We start from the raw sequence: 21,370 nt of genomic DNA, 5'->3' as shown, positions 1-21,370 counted from the left end.
TTCAATAACCACTAATTTATATGATTAATAGTGTTTGAAGTGATTTAATATTAAAGAGAGAATGAAAAATATTTTAAAGTACATATTTATAATGACGCTCATATTTTTATGGGGCGATCATTTTTGAAACCAATATAATATATATATAGTTTTGAAATAGACTCGAGTTCATAACTCGTAAAATAGAGCATTAAGATTCTTAACGATAAATTAAATAATCTTTGAGACAGTCAAAATTTTAAACACGGCAAAAGGAACAGGTCTGGTTGTATTGGTCGGGCTGATACTGAGCGCCCACTCCCGGCCGCTATCCCACTACTGCCCGATACGGGGACTTTTGGCTGCTGGGTTTCCCCCCTGGCCCGGTTCGCCCCTCCTTAATGAACCTGCACCCCCCAGACTCCTCCGGGGGGTCCATATTAATACCAGGCTTAGTGTGGACGTCCAGTCAACATGGGCCACTCAGCACCAGGACTCCCAACCTCAAACCATCCTCTGTACCAGACCTCCGAGTAGCCGGATTACAGGAGACGCCACGCTCCCAGTCGAAAGATATGGTGAAATGTTGAAACATGTACGAAAGATTTGACCCAGTTCAAGACTGAGAGCGAAAATTATACTAAAGTATTAAATTCGTAATCATTTTGTTTTTTTTTTTATTTACAAAACATGTCATGATAAATTTCAGCCACTCAGTTATTCATTTGTTTAATACCTATATGCAATTTGACGAAAAGTATTGAGTTTGTGGAACTGAAAGATGGCGCTTTACTAAATAAAAGCAAAACTAATTTATAATAGTACTGAATAAGGAGCTTGTCAGAAATTGTAGGCAGCGCTATCTACAATACTATTGAATGAAATTAATTATTATATTTTTTCCATGGAACATATACGTAATCTAATACAACTATATAAATCGTAATTAAATTTTATTTTATATACCTATGTACTACTTTTATTGTAAAATGCCTGTTAAATTTGACCACATTTTCAAATACCATAAAACAGTAATTTTTGACAAATAACCAATTGACATTAGCAAATAGCAGCTGATTTCAAATATTATTTGAATTTAGACGGTTATTTCCAATTTTCATAAACATACTAAAGAATAGTTATTAATCAAAAAATTTATGATATTAACCAAATAATAAAAATACATCTATTGTTGTGTTAATAATGGAGTCCGCGCTTCTTAATTTCAATCGGTGAGTTAATATGTTGTTAGTACATTGTTTTTGTATTTAAGACATGCGCGCTGTAGATTATCGATTTTCCTTCAACAACATGTTTGAAGGATGTAAATAAATCATAACTAGCAGTACTTTTACTGTGTTTATTTATAGAAGTAATTGACCCAGTGAACTATTCATATTTAGTATTTATATTGTTTTAGTGTGTCTTGCGCGTCTGCTGCAGGTACGCCAAACGTAACACCTATTAAGCCGCGTTTGGGAAGATTTGTGGATAATTATTCTCCAGAGCATTTAAATATAACGCCTAAACCTGTAAGTGGATCATAATATACAGCGTTAATAAGATTCTAGTCCATGCTTTGACGTAACTATGGCTTTTTTTTAGAAACCGCGGTTTGTAGCTGCAATAACAAATGAAAATCGAAGATTTTCTACACCTGAAAAGTGTTTGGATATTGATAATAGATGCAGGTTTGTTACAGTCCAGGAAATTAGTTAAATAAACAACAGACAATTATAAAGGATAAGATGAAAAATATATAAAAGGATTCAAATGTCTTATAATTTTATATGTTAATATTTAAATTATATGGTGCTATTTTTAGGACCGTCAAAGCACAAAAGAAATATCAAAATGTTTGGAGAAATTGCTCATTTGAGGGCAATCAAAGTTTTCCAAGACTAAAACACCATATTAGATCCATAAAAATGGATATGGAAACTCCAACAAAAGTTAAAACATCTGTTGATTTAGTTAGAGGTATTTCATTGCTTACTTTTTCTGGTTTTCGTCATTTAATATTTTAATGAGAATATGATGCAGAAGGGATTATAAATGAAATAGTTTTTTTTAATTATTAAGCAACTAGATAAACCAAACTGTAGTTCTTATGTGTATGCTGTGAATTTTTTAGTTACACAACATTAAATATTGATTTTGTTGAAGTAACAATTCTAACAATGGGATTTTTTTAGTTGACGGACCCAATGGCCTTCGTTTCAATACATCATTAGCGTCAGGAGATGTAACCAGCTCACCAGCACAATCTCAAACTGACCGGCTACAGCAAAATATAACTAATAAAGCCGTGTTTACAATTGAGCCTAATACATCAAAGGTCAGTTCAATCAATCAATCAGTGACCTTAAATTTATGAAAGTATTACTCTATATTCATTTTATATTAAATTTCAATTTAGTCTCACTAAATTCTACAGATAAAATTGTCTTTTAAACTGCCTAATAGATTACTTACCTAATATTTATACTTAGAAATATATGTAATTGCTTTAAATTAGAACAAAAAATAAATTTTCCCTTTATGGTAAAAGAGTTTACTGTCCAAAATTATTTTTTTACAGAATTGTAAAAGTATTTTTGTCATTGGATATATATGTTTGTTACTTAAATATACCGTAATGGATGAATGAATTATGACAAAATTTATGCACTTAAATTGTCATCACAGAACAATGTTTTATTTAAATTTTGTCCCCAGATTCTTATAGTAAACAACAAGGCATGCTCACTTCTAGGATATTCTTCTGGTGAACTCTGTGATCTGTGTTTTTCTGACTTACTACACAACAGGTCAAATCAAAAGAAGTTCAGTTTACATGCAGAAGATGGAGACACTTCTGAAGATGGTACAGCTGTGTTGCTAGGTGGTAAAGTGAGTAATTTTTACACTAAAAAATAATGTGTATAATGCAAATATGATCAGTTTTCTTCTTAGGTTGGTTGATGAACAGCTTTAAACAACAAAAAAATATTTATTTTTTGTACTTCAGTTATAAAATACAATAAATTGATGTTTTGGTAATTATTAACAATCAAGTCAACAAAAAAACATTTTATGAAGTATAGATATAGAGATAATTATTTATTTTCAACCAAATATTTTGGATAAAGTACAGAATACAATGCAACAAACTACATTACTAAAGGTTTATGATATGTATTTGTGGCAGTAGTAGTATAGTTTTATTAATCTCTTAAATATGTAAAATGTTTGCCCAGGTTGTGGAATTACTGTCAAAAGATGGAACTGCATTACAAGTATCACTTTGGATCCGACAGTTGGATTCTGATGGCCCGTGTTTGGTTGTTGCAGAGCCCGTCAGCTGTAAAAATGTTTTGGTATGTATAAAAAAACAATTGAGCGAACAGTACACTGCTTTGTATAAAATAATGCACAAGGTAATTGTGTCATTCAAATTTTTGTTGCCAAATTGTTGGGGTGGATATTTTATATTTCAAATTTATATTATAGTTTTTAGTAATGAAGAAACTAATAAGGAAAGTATTCAGCCAATTTACCATTTGTCGGTATTAGGTGCCATAATCCACCAATGGCGCATTAAGAATATGTGTTCTGTGTACATTTCACTAAAGTTTCTTCCACTAATAGATAATCAGCATTTTGTGCCTTCTAAGATTTGTTTCGGAATTCTTCGGGCTATTTTGTATTCCATAAACCACTATACCACAGTAGCAGTTAAAAGTGTTACAATGTATTTTTGCAGGATATATATGAATAAGCGGGTAGAATATAATTTATTTTTAAAATAAAAGAATAACAATTTTATTCTCCTCAATTAGTAGCCTGCCGTATAAGAAAATAATATTACTTTCCAGTTCACCATAGACGCAGACACGGGGACAATAATAAGTTGTGAAGGTGCTGACGCAGGACTTTTGTTCCAAGCGGAGTCGTGTGAGAAGCTCGTGGGATTGCCTATAGCGTCCCTCATTCCTTCAATACACTTGCCGCCTTATGACCTTGCTATACCTAAGGCATTGGCCAAACAGAAGGCTACTGGTAAGATATACTATACAAACTTTTTTTTTTCTGCGGTTATTTGCAATCAGCCCTAAGGCTATGAGCGAATTTTTTCTGTGGTGCTGTCATGTGGAGTGACTTCCCATTGGAAGCATCTACTCATCTTCTGTCTAGAGCTACTGTCGGTCTTCTAGCTCTAGAATATGGTGACGTTTTAGTCAACTCACATACTGTCTAATGGTGAGTTGGCGAGCAAGTTCATTCGGTGACAGCTTAACCGCTCTTTGTATTAAGCTGCGCTATACAAACTTAAATATAAGAAAAAGCTTTGGCGCTACTGCATACAAGCCTGAGATTTCTGCATGATTCCTGGGGTTTATAGGCAAGTAGGTTATAAGTCTTCTGTGCCTGATACACACCTTATAGTATTTGGGTCTAAAGCATGCCGGTTGCTTTCACCGTACGAGCGCCTGTTAAACGCGCACATAGAAAAGTCTATTAGTGCACAGCCGGGGTCCGAACCTACGTCCTCAGGAATGAGGATTGCATGTTCAAGCCACAAGGCCAACGCTGCTTACGCAACTTTGTTATAAATAATCATACTATTTTTAGGTAGGACATTAGATGGATGTTCGTTTCCGCTTTGTCTTTGGATATCTAAATCAGAAACTATGAAGCCCAAAGATCGACCTATATTTGAAGTTAATGTTAGGGTAAGTATATATTTCTACATAAGCAATTATCACGTCAAACATAACTGCCATAAATACGTATTTTAAACAAGAACTTAAAACATGGCAGTTTCGAATTTTTTAACTAAATAAATAAAAACATGAGACATGTTTACTTAAGTTTTTCTTTTACTAAAGGACAATTGACGTCAACATCCATTACTGTATTACGCTGTGATGGTAATACATAGATTAACACATTGAAATGGAGCAATTAAATCGATTTTCGACGCCAACATCGTCCAATTCATAAAGTCCATCGGACTTAGTGGTTGGGACATGTGCCCCGAATGGCAAGATGTTTTAAGTCATACAAATTGTTAGAACTGGACTAACTTAATCCCAAGGATTAGAGTAAATAATAGTCAAATTACAATCGATTCAGATTTAAATCAAATCTTTCTTTTAATAATGAATTCTGTAGAAATTATAACGCCTTTTACAGGTTACATACAACGTAAGCGGACTTCTAGTGGTGGACGAGTCTGGAATAATTACGGCTTGCAACCAGCATTTTGCACAACTGACATTCGGAAAGTCGCTATCGGAAGTTATCGGACATCATATTGAAGATGTCATACAGAACTTTTGTAGGGAATGCGATTTGATCAAGATTCAAGATACGAATAGGAACATGACCCTGTCGCCTGTGAACAATGATGATGGGTCGGGTAAGTTACCTTTTGTAGTCTCATTAATGTATATCCAAGTATTTAACCAAGTTATGAGATCTACCCGCAAAAATTATGAGGGTAGACTTATAACTTGGGTAATTGGGTTTACACGCTAAAAGTTTGATAAAACAGTATTTTGTAGTAGAAATTATTTATAAAATCGTTTCTTAATTTAATATCTAATCTCTAATAAATCGTGCTAATTTAAATTATTGTGATTCGTGTGTCCTTTTTCATTTTTAATTACAACATATTTTTAATTTGTTTGTTTTGTTAATTCTATATGTTTAAATAATTGTAACTAGTTTTGCACTTCTTGGGTTGTTTGATTTAATTTTATACTTGTTATAGTGGTTGTCTGGCGTTGGTTAAAGCGATTAGACCGGCCTTTGCCCTCCTCATTAATTATTTTCAATGTACTGAATGTCTTTCAACGAAGTGTTAAATAAATAAAAACAATTTAGGAAATAAAAAATAAAATTTGGTTTTTAAATTTTATTAATTTTAATAATTCTTAACAACCTTATATGTATAACAATATATTATATTAATTGATTGATAAAACGAGTTAACCTGTATCATGAAATGTTTATTTTTTGTATAGCCCAATCCATCTTTTAGTTTCAGACACAGACGATGATTCATGTGGAGCGTTTAATGGAAGCCAGAAATCCGCCTGCATGTCACTAAACGTACAGCCGTCACTTCTTTCTACCAATAGAGAAAAATCCTCCAGCGCTCTCTGCCTTGACAAGTCCAGCAGTTTAATCACACACACACCGACACCCACACAAGACATGGTCTCAAGCCTGAGTACCACAGAACAACGGAATGACACTTCAGCACTACCTGACGTCACTTCCGGCATGTCCGGAATTTCAATCGACGATGAGAACTTTTCACACTCGATTTCAAAATCACGATCGGAAAATATACTCCGCTCTGAGCATAACGGGAAAACGGGGAAGGCTTCGGAAAAATCTGACTCGATTTACTACACATCTCAGCATTCGCAGGAAGTTACGCCAACCGGAACATCTCCCAGAATAAGAAATGATCAATTAAGATTGTCGTTTGACAACAAAAAGAAGAAAGAAGACAGGAGCAGTATCTCTATTGACTTTTGTGACTCCAATGAAACAAGTGCGGACTTTTTGACGCCGATTAATGAGATGCCGCCATCTGGTTGTGAGATTGAAGAACTTCCGCGTCATAATGGAACCGAAAGCGTCGATAGCCTGAGTAATGATATCGATCTTGAGACGCAGACAGAATCAGCGCCAAGGAAGAAATTTGAAGGTATGTTTCGCCTTTCAGATATTTTGTACTAACTTTTTCAAGTACTTGTTTTATTCAATACAGTAGAACCTTTATAAGTCGAACATCAAGGGAGACGCCAAAAAACTCGAGTTATAGAGTTTTCAACTTATGGAGGATTTCGACTTAGGTGGATTTTGATTCGACATAAAGAGTTTGAGGTTTATTCTTATAAATTTTGAGTTAGAGAGGTAAAATAAATAAAAATTCAACTTGCAGAGGTGACAAACATATTTTTATTTATGTACTTATTATAAATCAACATTATTTCAAATCATTTTAAAATAAAAAATAATGGGATTAATAAAAGTCAGTAATTTTTTTTTTGCTTTAGATAATTTGGTTGTTCTCTATCTATAGCATTGTCTAAATCTATAAAGAGCAGAAAATTCTTCTTCTTCAGAGTTACTGGTTTGCTCTATAAAATTACGTAAGGTATTCAATGCGGTTCGCGCCTCTTTGATGGAAACCCATGGAGCGCATGTACTATTCACGTCTTCTATGTCATCTAAATCATAAGTATCGGTTTTCTGAGCTACTGAATCGATAATTTCGTCATCAGATAATGTCCCAGCAGTCATAACTCCATCATCGCACAAAACAAAGTCCTCAAAGGATATTCCTGATTCAGATAGCACTGCGTTCCATTCTGCAGGAGGTGAAATAGAAATATTTTCGGTTTCAGCTACTACTGTTGACGACGATGAAAAACCACGGTGTACATAACCCGGATATTCTGCAATTCGTCGTCTTTTGCAGGACAAACTTTGACCGTTTTGTATTTTTCTCATGATGTCTGATTCATTTTTTATTATTGTTGAAAGAGTACTCATTGGCAGGCCAAATTGTTCAGCAACATCTTTCTTTTTTGACAGCTCTTCACAGCTTCGAGCACTTCTAATTTTTCAGCAAGACTCAAAGTTTTTAGTTTACGTTTCACAGCACTCATGTTAACTGTTGTACTAATTGATGTGTATTGCAGTAGAACCAAACTACTTCTCACAGTATTTAAGTCGAAAACAAATGACTGGCTTAGCTACATTTCAAGGGAATCAAAATTGAACACCTGACACAAAGCAAGCAAACACGTGTTTCCATGAGTCATAAATTTATTATTGTACGAGGCATGCCTTTTAAGTTTTGTCGTTTGCAGAAAAAAACACAACTAGAACCTTATAGTACTTTTTATTGTTTTTCAAAGTATTCACCACGTAGCTTAATACACTTTTCCATTCTCTTAAACCAGTTATTATAACATTAATTCCACTCTAAAGTGGAGGTGTTCAAAATGGCTGACTTGAAAGCGTCGACTGCTTCTTCTCCGGACTGGAACCTTTGACCACGAAGACTTTTCTTAATTTTTTGAAATGTAAAGAAATCGTTAGGGCTTAGGTCAGGACTGTATGGAGGATGGTCAAGAATTACTACTTTTTCCTGCTTAAAATACTGAATTGTTTGACAAGCGCTGTGTGAGCTTGCGTTGTCGTGGTGCAGGGTGATGCGCCGCTTTAAGTTAGATTTTCAAAGTTTGGCGATGACTTGTGGTAAACAAACTATGGTATACCACTCTGCGTTAACTGTTCTACGATCTTCAAGTGCAATAGTCGCAACAAGGCCGGTTTTTCTAACGAACGTGGCCACCATCTTCTTTGAAGTGCTTCGAGAACGAATGACTTTAGTCGGCTTTGGCTCGTCTTGAAAGACCCATATTGTAGATTGTTGTATGGAATCAGGATCGTAGGCATAGATCCAAGATTCGGCATCACTAATGATGTCGTAGACGTGATTTGACTCTCTTCGGTTGAACCTTTGCAGAGTTTTCTTACATCATCTGACGCGGGCCGCCTTGTGATCGTCGGAAAGCAGATGCGGTATCCAACGGCAAACTAGCTTTCTCACACCAAGCGTTTCATGAAAGATCTTCTGAATGGTTGTCCCTGAGATGCCTAAAAGAGCCTCTATCTCTCGATACGTCACATGACAATCTTCGAGAATTAGTTATCTCACAGCAATGATGTTTTCTTCAGTGAAGGCGGATTTTGGGAGTCCTTCGCTAGATTGGTCACTAACACTAGTATTTCCAGGCTGGAATTCTAAATACCAGCGTTCGACAGTCCGCAGACATGGGGCTTCATCACTGAACACAGATATTAGCTCTTCAAAATACTGAAGCCGTGTCAGGCCTCTTCTAAAGTTGTAGAAAATTATTGCACGAACATTTTCCTTAGAAAGATTCATTTTCGTACGTAACTTAACAGATTCAAATCGTCGCTGTGACTAAACAATAGCATTAATCCGAATACTTTTAACTGTTTTGAGATTCAAAATGTAAACACATTCGAATATAGTACATGTCCAAATTCAAAGTTGCCGGGAAATATGGAAACGACAGAACTTAAAAGGCATGCCTCGTATACTCCTAAAATGTTTTCTAAGAAACAATAGTGTACTCACATTGTCGGCAAGTTCTTAAAGTCGGTAACTTATTTTTGTTCGAACAATAGAGATAATAAATTCCAAATGATCAAGTTGTAAAAGTTGTAAAATACAACGTTGCTATGTTCGAGATACAGAGGTCAAATTGACGTTTGACGTTTTACAAGAAGAGATAATGAAAATTGAAGAGTTATTTACCGTGATCATAGAATTATCGTAAATTCAATAAAAACAAAATTCACTAATTACAACCGTTTTAGGTCTGGGACTCAGATTTTTGTACATGTATCACTATCATTTTTTAATCTAATAGGCAAGTAGATGATCCTCCTGTGCCTGACACACGCCGTTTATATTTTAGACCTATGCGGTTTCTTCACGGTATTTTCCTTCATCGTTCGAGCGAATGTTAAATTTGCACATAGAAAGTCCATTACTGCGCCGAGATCGAAACTACGACCTCAGGGATGAGAGTCGCACGCTTAAGCCACTAGGCCAATACTGCTCTTAAAATATTAAATATTTTAATAAATTGTATATAAACGGGATTCTTCATGTCACGTCAATATCATATGATATGTTTCGCTGTACGTATTTTTAAAGAACCGAGATCAATAAAGACTAAACAATCATAAGTTATGTAAGAATAGTTTCGTTTCTGTTCCGTATAACATCAGATACTAAAACTGCAAATGTAAATTTATAAGCTTTACATAATAATAATTTAAACAAGTAAATGCAAAATAATATTTGTATGAAATGTTGCAGAGGAACCTCCCGGTACTCCGTGCGTTGTAAAGCGTGCGGTACGTAGTCACGTGACGACGTCTACGCCCACGCACTCGCGACACAACAGGCCCGAATATGAAACTGATTATAGACACAAGGATGGGACCTATAGGGGCGTTGTATTGCACAAGGACGGTACTGAATTAGGTAAGAAACTGATTTACTTAAATAAAAAGATTCATTATTTTGTCTAAAAGATGTTATTTCAAAATTCAAAATCATTTATTCATATAGGTATCACAATGTACACTTATGAACGTCAAAAAAAAATAAAATGCTATTATAAATAATTTTACATTTACTGTCAGTTCTCAAATCATGGGTGTAGAACGGAAGAGAAGAACTGGTAATAAACTCTCCGCTACTCTTATAATCGCCAAGTTTTTTTGCACGTTTGTAAGGAGCTGCAACCATTACACCATGTTCCACATGACATCTTAAGTAATAGATAATAATAAAATAAATTAAAAACAAAGATTAGTCCTCTATCAGGAGTGATGGTCAAATAGGAGCACGCACTTACATTCTCGTGAGAACAACACGCAAATTCTATATTTATCAATTATATGATTTCTCCTATTTATTGAATTAAGTGTTATTATTATATATAGCAGTTTGATAGTTTCCAAATTACGAAGGGAAAACAAATTATTAGATTTGTATTCCCTAATTGTCTCAAAATCTGATAAAAGCCAAGAGGCTGATTGCATGAAATTATATAAAAATTAACGCCTTATATAGACTATAACGCCGTATTATTTGTTGATGATTAATTATTTTTCCAGGTGTAGTATACACAGTTTCAAGTCTGCAGTTGGCGAGTGGTCGCAGCGTTTGTTGCGTATGGCTGGGCGTAAGAAGAGAAGATGCCCCACGACACGCTACTCTCGCGTCCAGTCTTAACTCTACGGCTGATAACTCGCTCGTTCTTGTACGTATACCTAATATAATGTATTCCTTGATGGGCATCACTCTACATCGTCTACCGCATTTACCATGGAGAGTGTTCAGAGGAGTTATTCGGATTAATACCTGCAGCTGAGTTTCATCATCAGACGTCGAGGCAGAATACGAAATTCCACCCGTATCATTTCGACGTCCGTCGTTCCACTATGTGGAAGGAGCTGAAGTATTTCCAAACCAATTTGAATTAGCATCCTTCAAGAAAAGAGTGTACCAATTCCAATTAAGACCGGCTACACACTCGCGAGCCCTCTGGTATTGAGAGTCTCCATAGGCAGCGGTTTCACTTAACATCGGGTGAGCCTTTATTCCAGCCCTTATGCCACCTGTTCTATAACAAAAAAAAAATATATAACGTTTCGAATGTTTTACAGTAGGTGTGCTTGGCAAAAACCTGACAAATAATTAAAAAAAAACTAAATTTTTAGTGTTAGGTACCATTTATATAATTGATTTAATGTTTACAATTCCAAAATATATGTGAAATTAATAGTGCTATCCTATAAGGTGCAAGTTTTAAAATAATTAATAAAAAACAGAACACTAGAAGACAATAATCGTATAGGTACATAGGTAAGATGGATTTAAATGTGTACATAGACAAATTGATGTCAGTTCTACCGCAAATGTTTTTATTAGTCGTCTGGCCTGTTTATATTTAATCTAAATAACTTAGTGAAGCCTCCTTAAAGTTAGTTCTACCACAGGGCAACAAATCGGCAAGCAGTAGGCCGCACTCGATGTCTCTGATGAGTCAATGCGGTGAGGAACAAGTGGCCGGAGAGTATAGCAAACATTATGTTACACTCAAACAAATTGGTAAAGTTTATTATTGTATATTATTTAATTTATCTAATTGCACGCTTTTAATTAAAGTCTTTCGTCTCATTCTGTGAATTATCTTAGGATTGTCATACAGTTTATATTACATGAAAATATAATAAGTGCGTTCTTATTTACTAACAGTTAGTTACTTCCATTTATTCGTGAAGTGATAAATATTTCCATACTAATAATAATTCTATAATATGATATCTATTACTATTGTGTGTGTGTGTGTGTGTATTTATACTATGTGTTTATATGATAACTATTATTCATTTTGTTCTAAACCTGTTTATGAATCACTAGCCGTTTCGCGCCCGCTTTGCTGGACGAATTAAAATAAATTTTATGTTTCATTATTTTATTTTTTTTTCATATTTTATTATTCTTCTTTTTAACTTCCCGCTAAGAAAATTGAAATATTTCGAAAATCGAGTTTTTAACAGATGTTGACGTTTAGAGGTTCTAGGAAGCCTCCCCGAATGTTTCCGCGGTGAAGTCCGTATAGATAAATTTTCATAAAAGTAAAACAGCAATAAAAAAATGAAGGAACGTTGGAATTTAATAAATAAACCATAAACCATCTAGGAAAAATTTCGCATCGAATGGTGGTAGTTTCATGTCGATACGATCAGTGGTTTAGGCGTGATTGAGCCTCAAACGAAGACCATTTTCATCATATATATATAGATTATAGGGTAATTTTTATTATTTTATTTAGGAAAAATTTTCCGTGTTTTTTTTTTAATATTTTTACATGTTAGGTTACATTTGTTTGGTTTAACACAAACCCATACATTAATGCACTCTTTATAACGCAACAGCCGTTCTCTATAACGAAGAAATACTTTCATATTTAGACATCAACAACATACTTAAGTGTAATTGTTTTTATAATCAGCTTACAAAACTAAGGGTCCCCGCACATGGGCCACCGGCCACAACCACAAAACGCCGCCACTGGCATATTTCCTGTAATTTTCATACATTTTATGGACTCGCCGCACACGGTTGGCGCCGGTGGCGGCCACACGCTACAAATCGTCGCAGCTTGCTTCTTGTGGCTCGCACCGGCCACTAAACGCCGACACAAAAAGCCGCCACACGCCACTCGCGCGATTCCGCGCCCCTCTCTCCCTTACCTCAGTTAACCTGAAGTCGACGGTAACGCACGCACGTAGTCTGTGTTTCATATAGGTAGATAAATATAGATATAGAATTTTTTATATCAGAGATACAATCCCGTCCTGCGATTTGGGATTCAAAAAGTGATAGTTTTAGTAATAGAGGAGAAAAAGTGAAGGCCTGGGAAGAAATCTCGTGTTACTGGCCAGCCTGTATTTTGTATATTTTCGAGTCCCACTATTTTCAAAGTGTGACGAAAATTGAAACCATCCCTTTTGCGAATAAAGTTGTGCAAAATGCAACAAGATTTCACAATGTCTTCTGAGAAATGAACAGAAGTGTTTAATAGGCGATGTAATATTCTCCATTTGTTTGCTAGTACACCGATGGTACACTCAATGCAACGTCTGGCACGGCTTAACCTATAATTGAAAACTTTTTTTGTCTAAGTCCAAATATTTTCCAGAATATGGCCTCATCATATTTTCACTGAGGCCAAATGCTTCATCATGTATAGTTCAATGGTTGTCGATTACCGTCCTGTCGTGGTGAGGGGATATTTAATGTCTTTCTGTGTATCCAATAACTACGGTTTCGTCTTCTACGACGACGTCTTTTTATCAAAAGTAGCGCAATTAAACCTTCTTCGTCAGAGTCCATTATGATACTGCAGGCAAGGGTTAAAAAAAGTAGCAGCCACCGACCGCAAGTGTCGACCACCGGCCACAAGTGGCTGTCGCGCGCTTCAGCTACCTTTGTAGCCGCTTCTAGCTTCTCGTGGCGGCGTTTGTGGCTGTGGCGTGTGGCCCGTGTGCGGCGACAGTAACTGTTGAGGTGCTGAAATTTCTAAGAAAAACCTGAGGTCATAATCAACCTTCTCGCCTTTGTTATTATTCTAAGATTACATTGCCTGTATGACATTTTGATCTGTTACTAAACGCACCACTTTGAAACTATCAAGATGGCCAGTAAAAGAAAAGCGTTATGTGTTTAGAATAATTTACCTATGGATAGCAATAAAATTTGAAATTATTGTAATTGGTTAAATTTGTTTTTTTTTCTATTCACTCCTTATAACGATAGAAAGGTACGGTCCCTTCAAGTTCGTTATATAGAGTTTTCACTGTATATACAATTGCATTTTTCTGATATTTCATACACACGATTACTGATTTTTTAACATATCAGCAATGATAATAGAGATGACTTACGCGGAATCACGTGTAATAACGGATAACTTTAACCAAATAATACTGAGTGTTTGTATTATGCGGGTTCCACTGTTTCATACATCCATCTTATTAAACAATACACTTTCACAGGTAAAGGTGCGTACGGCTGCGTCAAAATGGCATATCGTAGATCAGATCGACTTCTAGCAGTTGCCAAATTCATACTTAAAGAAAAAGTGGGTGCTCAATTCTGGGTCGATGGGCCAGATGGGAGGAAGGTTCCATTGGAGCTGAGTCTGCTTATGACCCTGAAACATCCTAATATAGTAAGTAGAAAAATTAATAAAGTTTGATTTTATTGATAAAGTTTAATCATCGGACGTCGATCCAGACTACGAGCGCGGCCACACGGCCGTTGCGGTGTGGCAATATATTTTACCCCTCCCCGCCTCGTCTCGCAGATCACAACTCCGGCGCGCTTGCGGTGCGGCGCAACGCATGTATAGTAATTTGTATGTAGGATGACGCTGCGGCACCGCTCCGGCCGCGCTCTACGATATTCCGTATCACCCCGACGTCCGTCGTTCCACAACTAAGCGGTTTTTGCCATGCACTACGGAACCAGCTGAAAAAAAAATTTGAATCAGTTAAATTTAACAAAATATAGTATGAATAATGATAACAGAACAATCATTTCTTTTGCACAGTAATTTTAGTAACGATTATCTAGTTTTTATAAGTGTTGTTTGATGATTTGCTATTTTAAAAGAGTACCGAGAGTTTTTTACGCCGGCTTTTTCTCTCGGCCTACACCCTCTGTCTTCTTTGCCGATGAGTAGGGATGTCTACAGATTCAAATTTAATGACGTGGAATTAGTGATACCTGTATCTTATGTTCCATGATAAACATATTTTTTTTTAAATACCATATATTCATTTCGAGATTCTGTTTATAAATAAAATACGTCATTATAGTTACCAACGTCATTGGAAAGCTACCAATGCTACCTTTAATATTAAAGGTAAAATCTAAAATTGGAAGTGTAATTTTTTTGTAACATTTATGTTTACTGTAAAACAAAAAACTTGGCGATTAAAAAGAGTGGCGGAGAGTTTATTGCCAGTTCTTCTCTACCGTTCTGCACCCTTGATTTGAGAACTGGCAGTCATATTAATTTTTTGATGTTCATAAGTGTACATTTTGTTACCTATATAAATAAATGATTTTTGAATTATGAAATATAGCTGTCGTTTTTTAGAAAAGATAGCAAGCATATAACACTATATATGATATTAATAAATAAAATTCTAATAAGAATATTATTTAAAGAATCTTGTTGCTTAACTAAACTGTTATTATATATTCTTTTTCAGGTAAGCGTAATAGATATGTACGAGAACGATAAATACTTTCAAATGGTGATGGAGAAACACGGTGCTGGTATGGATTTGTTTGAGTTCATCGAGAGAAGACCAAGACTTGATGAGCCGCTGCTGTCCTATATCTTTCGACAGGTATTCCATTAGGTTCTAGCATTTTTTTTTTGTTTCGTAATAATAATATAAAAGTTTTAAATATTTTGACGGTATATGAAATATACATTACATTGCCTCTACATAATTTTTATATTTTTTAATGTTTGACTACTAATCTATGCTGATGAATGAGCAGTGTTGGCCTAGTGTCTTCAGCGTGCGACTCTCATCCCTGAGGTCGTAGGGTCGATCCCCGGCTGTGCACCAGTGGACTTTCTAGAAAGACACATAACATGTGCGCATCTATCATTCACTCGAACTGTGAAGGAAAAAATGGCGAGAAAACCGGCTTTTCTTAGACTCAAAAAGCCAACGGCGTGTGTTAGGCACAAGAGGCTGATCACCTACTTGCCTATTAGATTGACAAATGGTCACGAAACAGATTTAAAAAATCTGAGTCCCAGACCTAAAAAGGTATCGCCCCTTAACTACGTACTTTTAAACTTTCAGATCGGCCAAGCAGTAGAATACCTACATTCATTAAACATACTACACCGAGATATAAAAGACGAGAACGTGATCATAGACAACAAGTTTCATGTGAAGCTCATAGACTTCGGCTCAGCAACATTCATGAGCAAAGACACTCTATTCTCTACGTTCTATGGTACCACAGAGTATTGTAGCCCGGAGGTGTTAGCTGGGAATAAGTATGTATTAATTGATTGTTTAAAAGTATATGCATTTTTTTGGGCCTGATGTCAAAGTTAAAATGTAATATAAAGAGGAAACAATTGTATTTTATAATTGTAGTGAATTAAATTTAACTGCTGCACATCAACCTTTAGTAACACGGCTTTACAATTTGAGAAAAAGAAAATTTTAGGTGATTCGGTGCAATTTTTTAAAGTTTTCTCTCCATAGAAACCTTCCTTGGAGTTTAAGGAATAATAACAAAAAAAATACTCAAATTGGTCCAGCCGTCTTCGTGTCTTGCGCGTTTTTGAAGTTATACTTTTTTTGGCGCGTTAGGGAAAAATGATAAAAGCAAATTTTTACGATGCGTGCGCACACCGTCACAAAAAACCGTCACCCTTAAGTAAGCATAGTCAACATTGTAAAATAAAAAATGTCGATTTCTATAATTATATAGTAATATTTTTTTTGTGATTTTTTAATAAACTTTATTTAACTAGATAATACATTATAATAAAACTTGCAATGTATTAAATACCTTTTTTCTATTGTTAGTGTCGTTTTTTCTACAAACGTAGAATAAGGCGAAAGATAAAAATTTTAAAAAGATTTTTATCTTGTTTGTCAACGAAGTATAACTTTTAACGCGTGTACATAAGTTACATTTTTATCTATATATTTAAAAAAATTCTCAGCCATGCGAAGTTGGCTCTAGTAACTGATAAACTTCATGATTTTTAAATACATCCATCGAAGTATGGGCCTAGTGACTTAGCGTATAATCAAGGAAAATCGTGAGAAAACTGTCGTGTCTTAGACGTAAGAAGTTGACATGTGTCAGGCACATATGACTAAATAAAAAAAAATTGTTGTAAATATCGGATTTATTTGTGTATGTTTTGCAGGTATGCAGGCCCCGAGTTGGAGATGTGGTCAATGGGAATAACTTTATACGTATTGACGTTCTTCGTTAACCCCTTCTCTGACATCGAGGACACCATACAGGGACCATTGTCATTCCCCCAAATTGTTTCTGATGGTATTGATTGCGCTTTTTTTTCAAACGCTTCACTTAAGTTATACAGACTTGGAGGATTTAATGGCTGTTATTATATAAAACGACACATTCACACACTCAAACAAACATACTCACACATACGCACAAACACACACACCCATGAATTCGCACAAACGCACACAATACACGTTTTTATTGTCATATAAGTTACAGAAGGGGCACAAGTAATTTGTATTTAGTTAAAAAGGGCCCCACTGTATATACAGTCAAAACCGTTTACGACGACATCGTGTAGAACAACATACCGGTTATATTGACCAAAATCAAAGGTCCCGACTGAATTCTATTGTATTAGGTTCTTAATAACAACGTCATCGGTTGTTACGACTATCGGTTTTTACGATCAAATATTAGTAGTCCATTCGATGTCGTTATAACCGATTTTGATTGTAATTATATTATCTATGTGAATACAATAAACTTTTTTTAATTTCCCTATGACGTCATTTTCTCCATGACGATAGTGAAATGTAATTTAAAAGTTCTTACATTTAAAAAAATTATTGAATTATGTATTGACGTCCAAAAGGCCGATCCTCTAACTATTCAAATCTTAGTTCAAATTCGTTGGCAGATCTGGAACACTTGCTCAGATGGATGCTGTGCAAGGAGCCATCTCAGCGCTGCACAGTACCACAGTTGATGTCTCACGCCTGGATCAGACAACCAGTCAATATCTCGCATTATATCTTCCATGAAATCGTAGACTGTGGTAAGTTTACTAATTGAACTAGATGGCGCTGTAATAAGTAGAGTAAATCGAACACTTTGTTCTTTTTTATATTGTTTCGTATTTCTTAACATTTTTCAACTAACACATAGATATGCAATATTTCCAATATCTATTGCACGTGCTATTTTAGATGTCTGGTCATTGTAATAAAAGCCAAAACAGTTCAGTTTTTTATTATATTTTTTCTGTGTTTACGCTGTGTTAAAAAAGGATTAGTGGTTTAAATGTAGCCTGGACTGATTTGGTTTTGGTAAATAAAGGGGTCTATACATCATATGCTACTAAAATTGTAAAAATTATGATTATTTGCTATATTTTAGAGCATTTTGTCAACATTTCCTTGTATATAGATAAGTTCCAGTGTAGTAGCTAGATGTTATTTCAGATCGTCACGAGGCGAACCCAGAGATGTATTTCAGCGGAAGTTTGTCGCCTCGTAGCGGGTCCCCTGTATCTTTAGCTCTGGATCCGCTTGTAAAAGGTAACATTATTAACAAAAAACTGAAATTATTATAAAAGTGCTATTTTTTATTTTAATGCTTTTTAGTACACACAAAAACAAAAGAATGCATCAAATATGTCCGAAACTTAACAAAAACTGCGCTGTTGTAGTTCAAACAATTTGTATGACTCAAAACTCGGCGAATAAAAAGATATATATAGATAAGCCAGTTCTTTCTGCCTGCTCTTGCTACGCCCTTGACTTGCGAACTGGTAGTAAATGTAAATATAGAATCAATTTACCATCGTTTCTGTTGACGTTCATAAGTGTCATTGGTTGTAAAGTTATTTAAAGTTTGAGTTTGTATGCTCCCGCTTCTTTTTCATTACGTTTTACTTATCTTAAAGCTAAGTTATTCGGAGTTTGTAAGTTCTACCAGATGGCGCAATTAACCTTATAAATATTAATGCATTATTTTAAATAATATTTCAGAACGCTCAAATCCATCAGAAGTTGCCGCGCGATCGGAGAGTAAGAACATCTCAAAAGACGAGCGAAAACGACACGACCCACATTCTGAAAACTACAGTCTGCGTTCTTCTGCTGATGTAAGTTTTAATTTTCTTTCCTAAGAATTATTTTTCAAAGTTCTAAATTTCAAATGCGTACGTCATAGATAAATATATTATGCACTAGCAGACCAGGCGTACTTCTTACAGCAACCACCATTCATCATAAGGGAGCATTCAAGTATTACGTAACGAATATTGGAGGGGGGCCGTCCTTTTGTAAAGCGTTACGATGCGGGGCGGGGATTGAATTAAGCGTTATTGTTAATATTATTTTCGACTTTCCAGTACTTTCCACCACATAATGGTAACTTCTAGGTATAAAGAGTCACTGGGTGGTCACTTTACTATTGGGTACAGAACAACGTTACGGCGCATTACACGTAGGGGGGGAGGGGGCAATAATCTTCAAAAATTGCGTGACGTAATACTTGAACGCTCCCTAAACAAAAAGTGTATAATGTAACTTTTGTCTATGACGTTGTAAAAATTACGAAGCAAATGTAAAACTGTTGTCTTTGGTTATTGTTTACATATCAATTTAAGTTGTTTATAGGTGAATCGTTTCGATATTTTAATAGCTGCTAAGAGTAAAGACGAATCCGATAAAATAATACAGCCGTTTTTTAGTACATACATAGACATTAATACATAGTGTAATTAACCCAACATCTTTTATGTCTTAAAAATATATATATTATAGAGAAATTTTGATGATTTTTTTTTACTTTTAAGTACCTAGTCGAATTTGGTTATATGTAGTTAATTGAAGGTTTTTAATTCAAAAAGGTTTATTAATTTGCAGTCAGTACAAAAATAAAATGATTATTCTTTATTATAAGAAATTAATTACATTTTGTCTTACAGATCCTCGACATATCCTCGAAACCAGTATCGGAAGCGGCTTTAACCGATATAAGCTCAGACGCAACGGGTCACGCGGCCTGTGACATAGACTATGACTGCGAACACTACGATTGTGACAGTTGGGATGAATGTGAACCTGACAGTTTTTCATAAACTTAAAGACATAATGCTGGACAATCTCATATAGACGCTGCGGTTTTGGAGGGATTTACTCTTCATAGATTTTTTAGGGTGAACCTTAAAGTAATAATGTCTATGTCTATGGTTTGACAACTAACAGATAAAGATCTGTCATCGCGGGCTCGTTCTATTCTTAAACTAGTGTATTGTCAGTGTTAAACGTAAGATGTTTCTATAAATCTATGTTCCAGCCGTGACATAATACGGACTTCACAAAGCTTGGCGCTGTATTGAAAATATTATTGACACATAATCCTTCAACATTTCTATATCTTATAGAGAAACATTAAACACTAATAAAAAATCCGCTGAATCATTAAGCAACTATTCACCACATATCTGTAACGACATCCAATTAACACTTAACACTAGAAAAAACTTCGCACTTAATATAAGAAAACGTTTCTGGCAAACGTGTTCTATGTGATATAATTTATGATTAAATAATATGTGAATACAAGTTAATAATTTTTAAGTATATGTAGCTCTGTAGCGGTTAGCTTATTCTCCAACTATAATAAAAAATGATCTCGTGAAAACACGATTAGAAACCCATATGACTTAATATATCGCTCTATTTGACATTATATTTAGAAAATCTACAATTTTTACACTTTTTAACAAGAAAATCCTAGACTTGGAATTGAATTAATTCACAGTAACGGTAGTTAAAATAATTGCGATCTTATGAATATTATAAATGGTAATATGATGGACGCAAATGATTACTCTTTATCGAAGACATTTTTTTTCAATTATTTTACACTTTAAACGTCTCTCGATTTGAATCTTGCTTAAAATGATGTATAAACCTTTTGCGCTCAAGTTAAAATGTAATCTACAAATCTCGAGTCGAAGTTATGTTCTAGTCAGAGAGAATGGCGTGAAAATTTTTAAGTTATGCGTGTACATGTCTGGTATACGTTTGTCTTACGTGCAGGTACTTGTAATCTACGTACAGCTTGCAAATACAATGGCATTCAAATGTTCTATCCTATGTGTACGACTCGTTATCATTACGATTAGTATTTTTTATAACCTGGGCGTAAGAAAGAGCTAACGTTTATTCACTGGTAATTGAAATGAAAATGCACCATTAGTTGGTAGAAAATTTCATCTTATGATAATTAGGCATTCAGTATTAAGACAATAGTATTTTCCTATTTATTAGAGTAGAATAAAAGAACCAAATTTTTGATGTAGATCGGTGTTAATACTACGGGTAGATTGCATATCGGTGTTTTTTAAATTTAGCATTATTTATCAAATGCCAAATTTTCAAAGTTGACATTTGACCGTTGTCGAGAATTACAAAC

The 21,370-nt window shown here is 34.9% G+C and overlaps 1 protein-coding gene across 2 annotated transcripts; it reads left to right on the top strand.

The window, feature by feature from the left end:
• The first annotated feature begins 1,073 nt into the window (after positions 1-1,073).
• On the top strand, positions 1,074-20,124 carry LOC125059825 (PAS domain-containing serine/threonine-protein kinase). 2 transcript variants are annotated; one of them, XM_047664459.1, is made up of 22 exons: positions 1,074-1,211; positions 1,400-1,511; positions 1,585-1,670; positions 1,805-1,959; positions 2,175-2,317; positions 2,698-2,871; positions 3,219-3,338; positions 3,837-4,020; positions 4,594-4,694; positions 5,158-5,383; positions 6,008-6,685; positions 9,908-10,075; positions 10,714-10,859; positions 11,599-11,710; positions 14,164-14,339; positions 15,388-15,528; positions 16,000-16,199; positions 17,091-17,224; positions 17,838-17,975; positions 18,382-18,477; positions 18,931-19,046; positions 19,875-20,124. In XM_047664459.1, the coding sequence occupies exons 1-22, from the start codon at positions 1,183-1,185 to the stop codon at positions 20,025-20,027; spliced, it is 3,588 nt and encodes a 1,195-aa protein (XP_047520415.1). In that variant the 5' UTR covers positions 1,074-1,182; the 3' UTR covers positions 20,028-20,124. The 2 variants fall into 2 exon arrangements, with proteins under 2 accessions (XP_047520415.1, XP_047520416.1); XM_047664460.1 differs by lacking the exons at positions 1,074-1,211; positions 1,805-1,959 and having other exon boundaries at positions 1,276-1,511.
• Positions 20,125-21,370: the final 1,246 nt, after the last annotated feature.

The sequence above is a fragment of the Pieris napi genome, chromosome 20, assembly GCF_905475465.1.
Source record: "Pieris napi chromosome 20, ilPieNapi1.2, whole genome shotgun sequence".
Lineage (NCBI taxonomy): Eukaryota > Metazoa > Arthropoda > Insecta > Lepidoptera > Pieridae > Pieris > Pieris napi.
The sequence above is the reverse complement of the archived record's forward strand: the minus strand, read 5'-3'. Positions and strand labels throughout refer to the sequence as shown.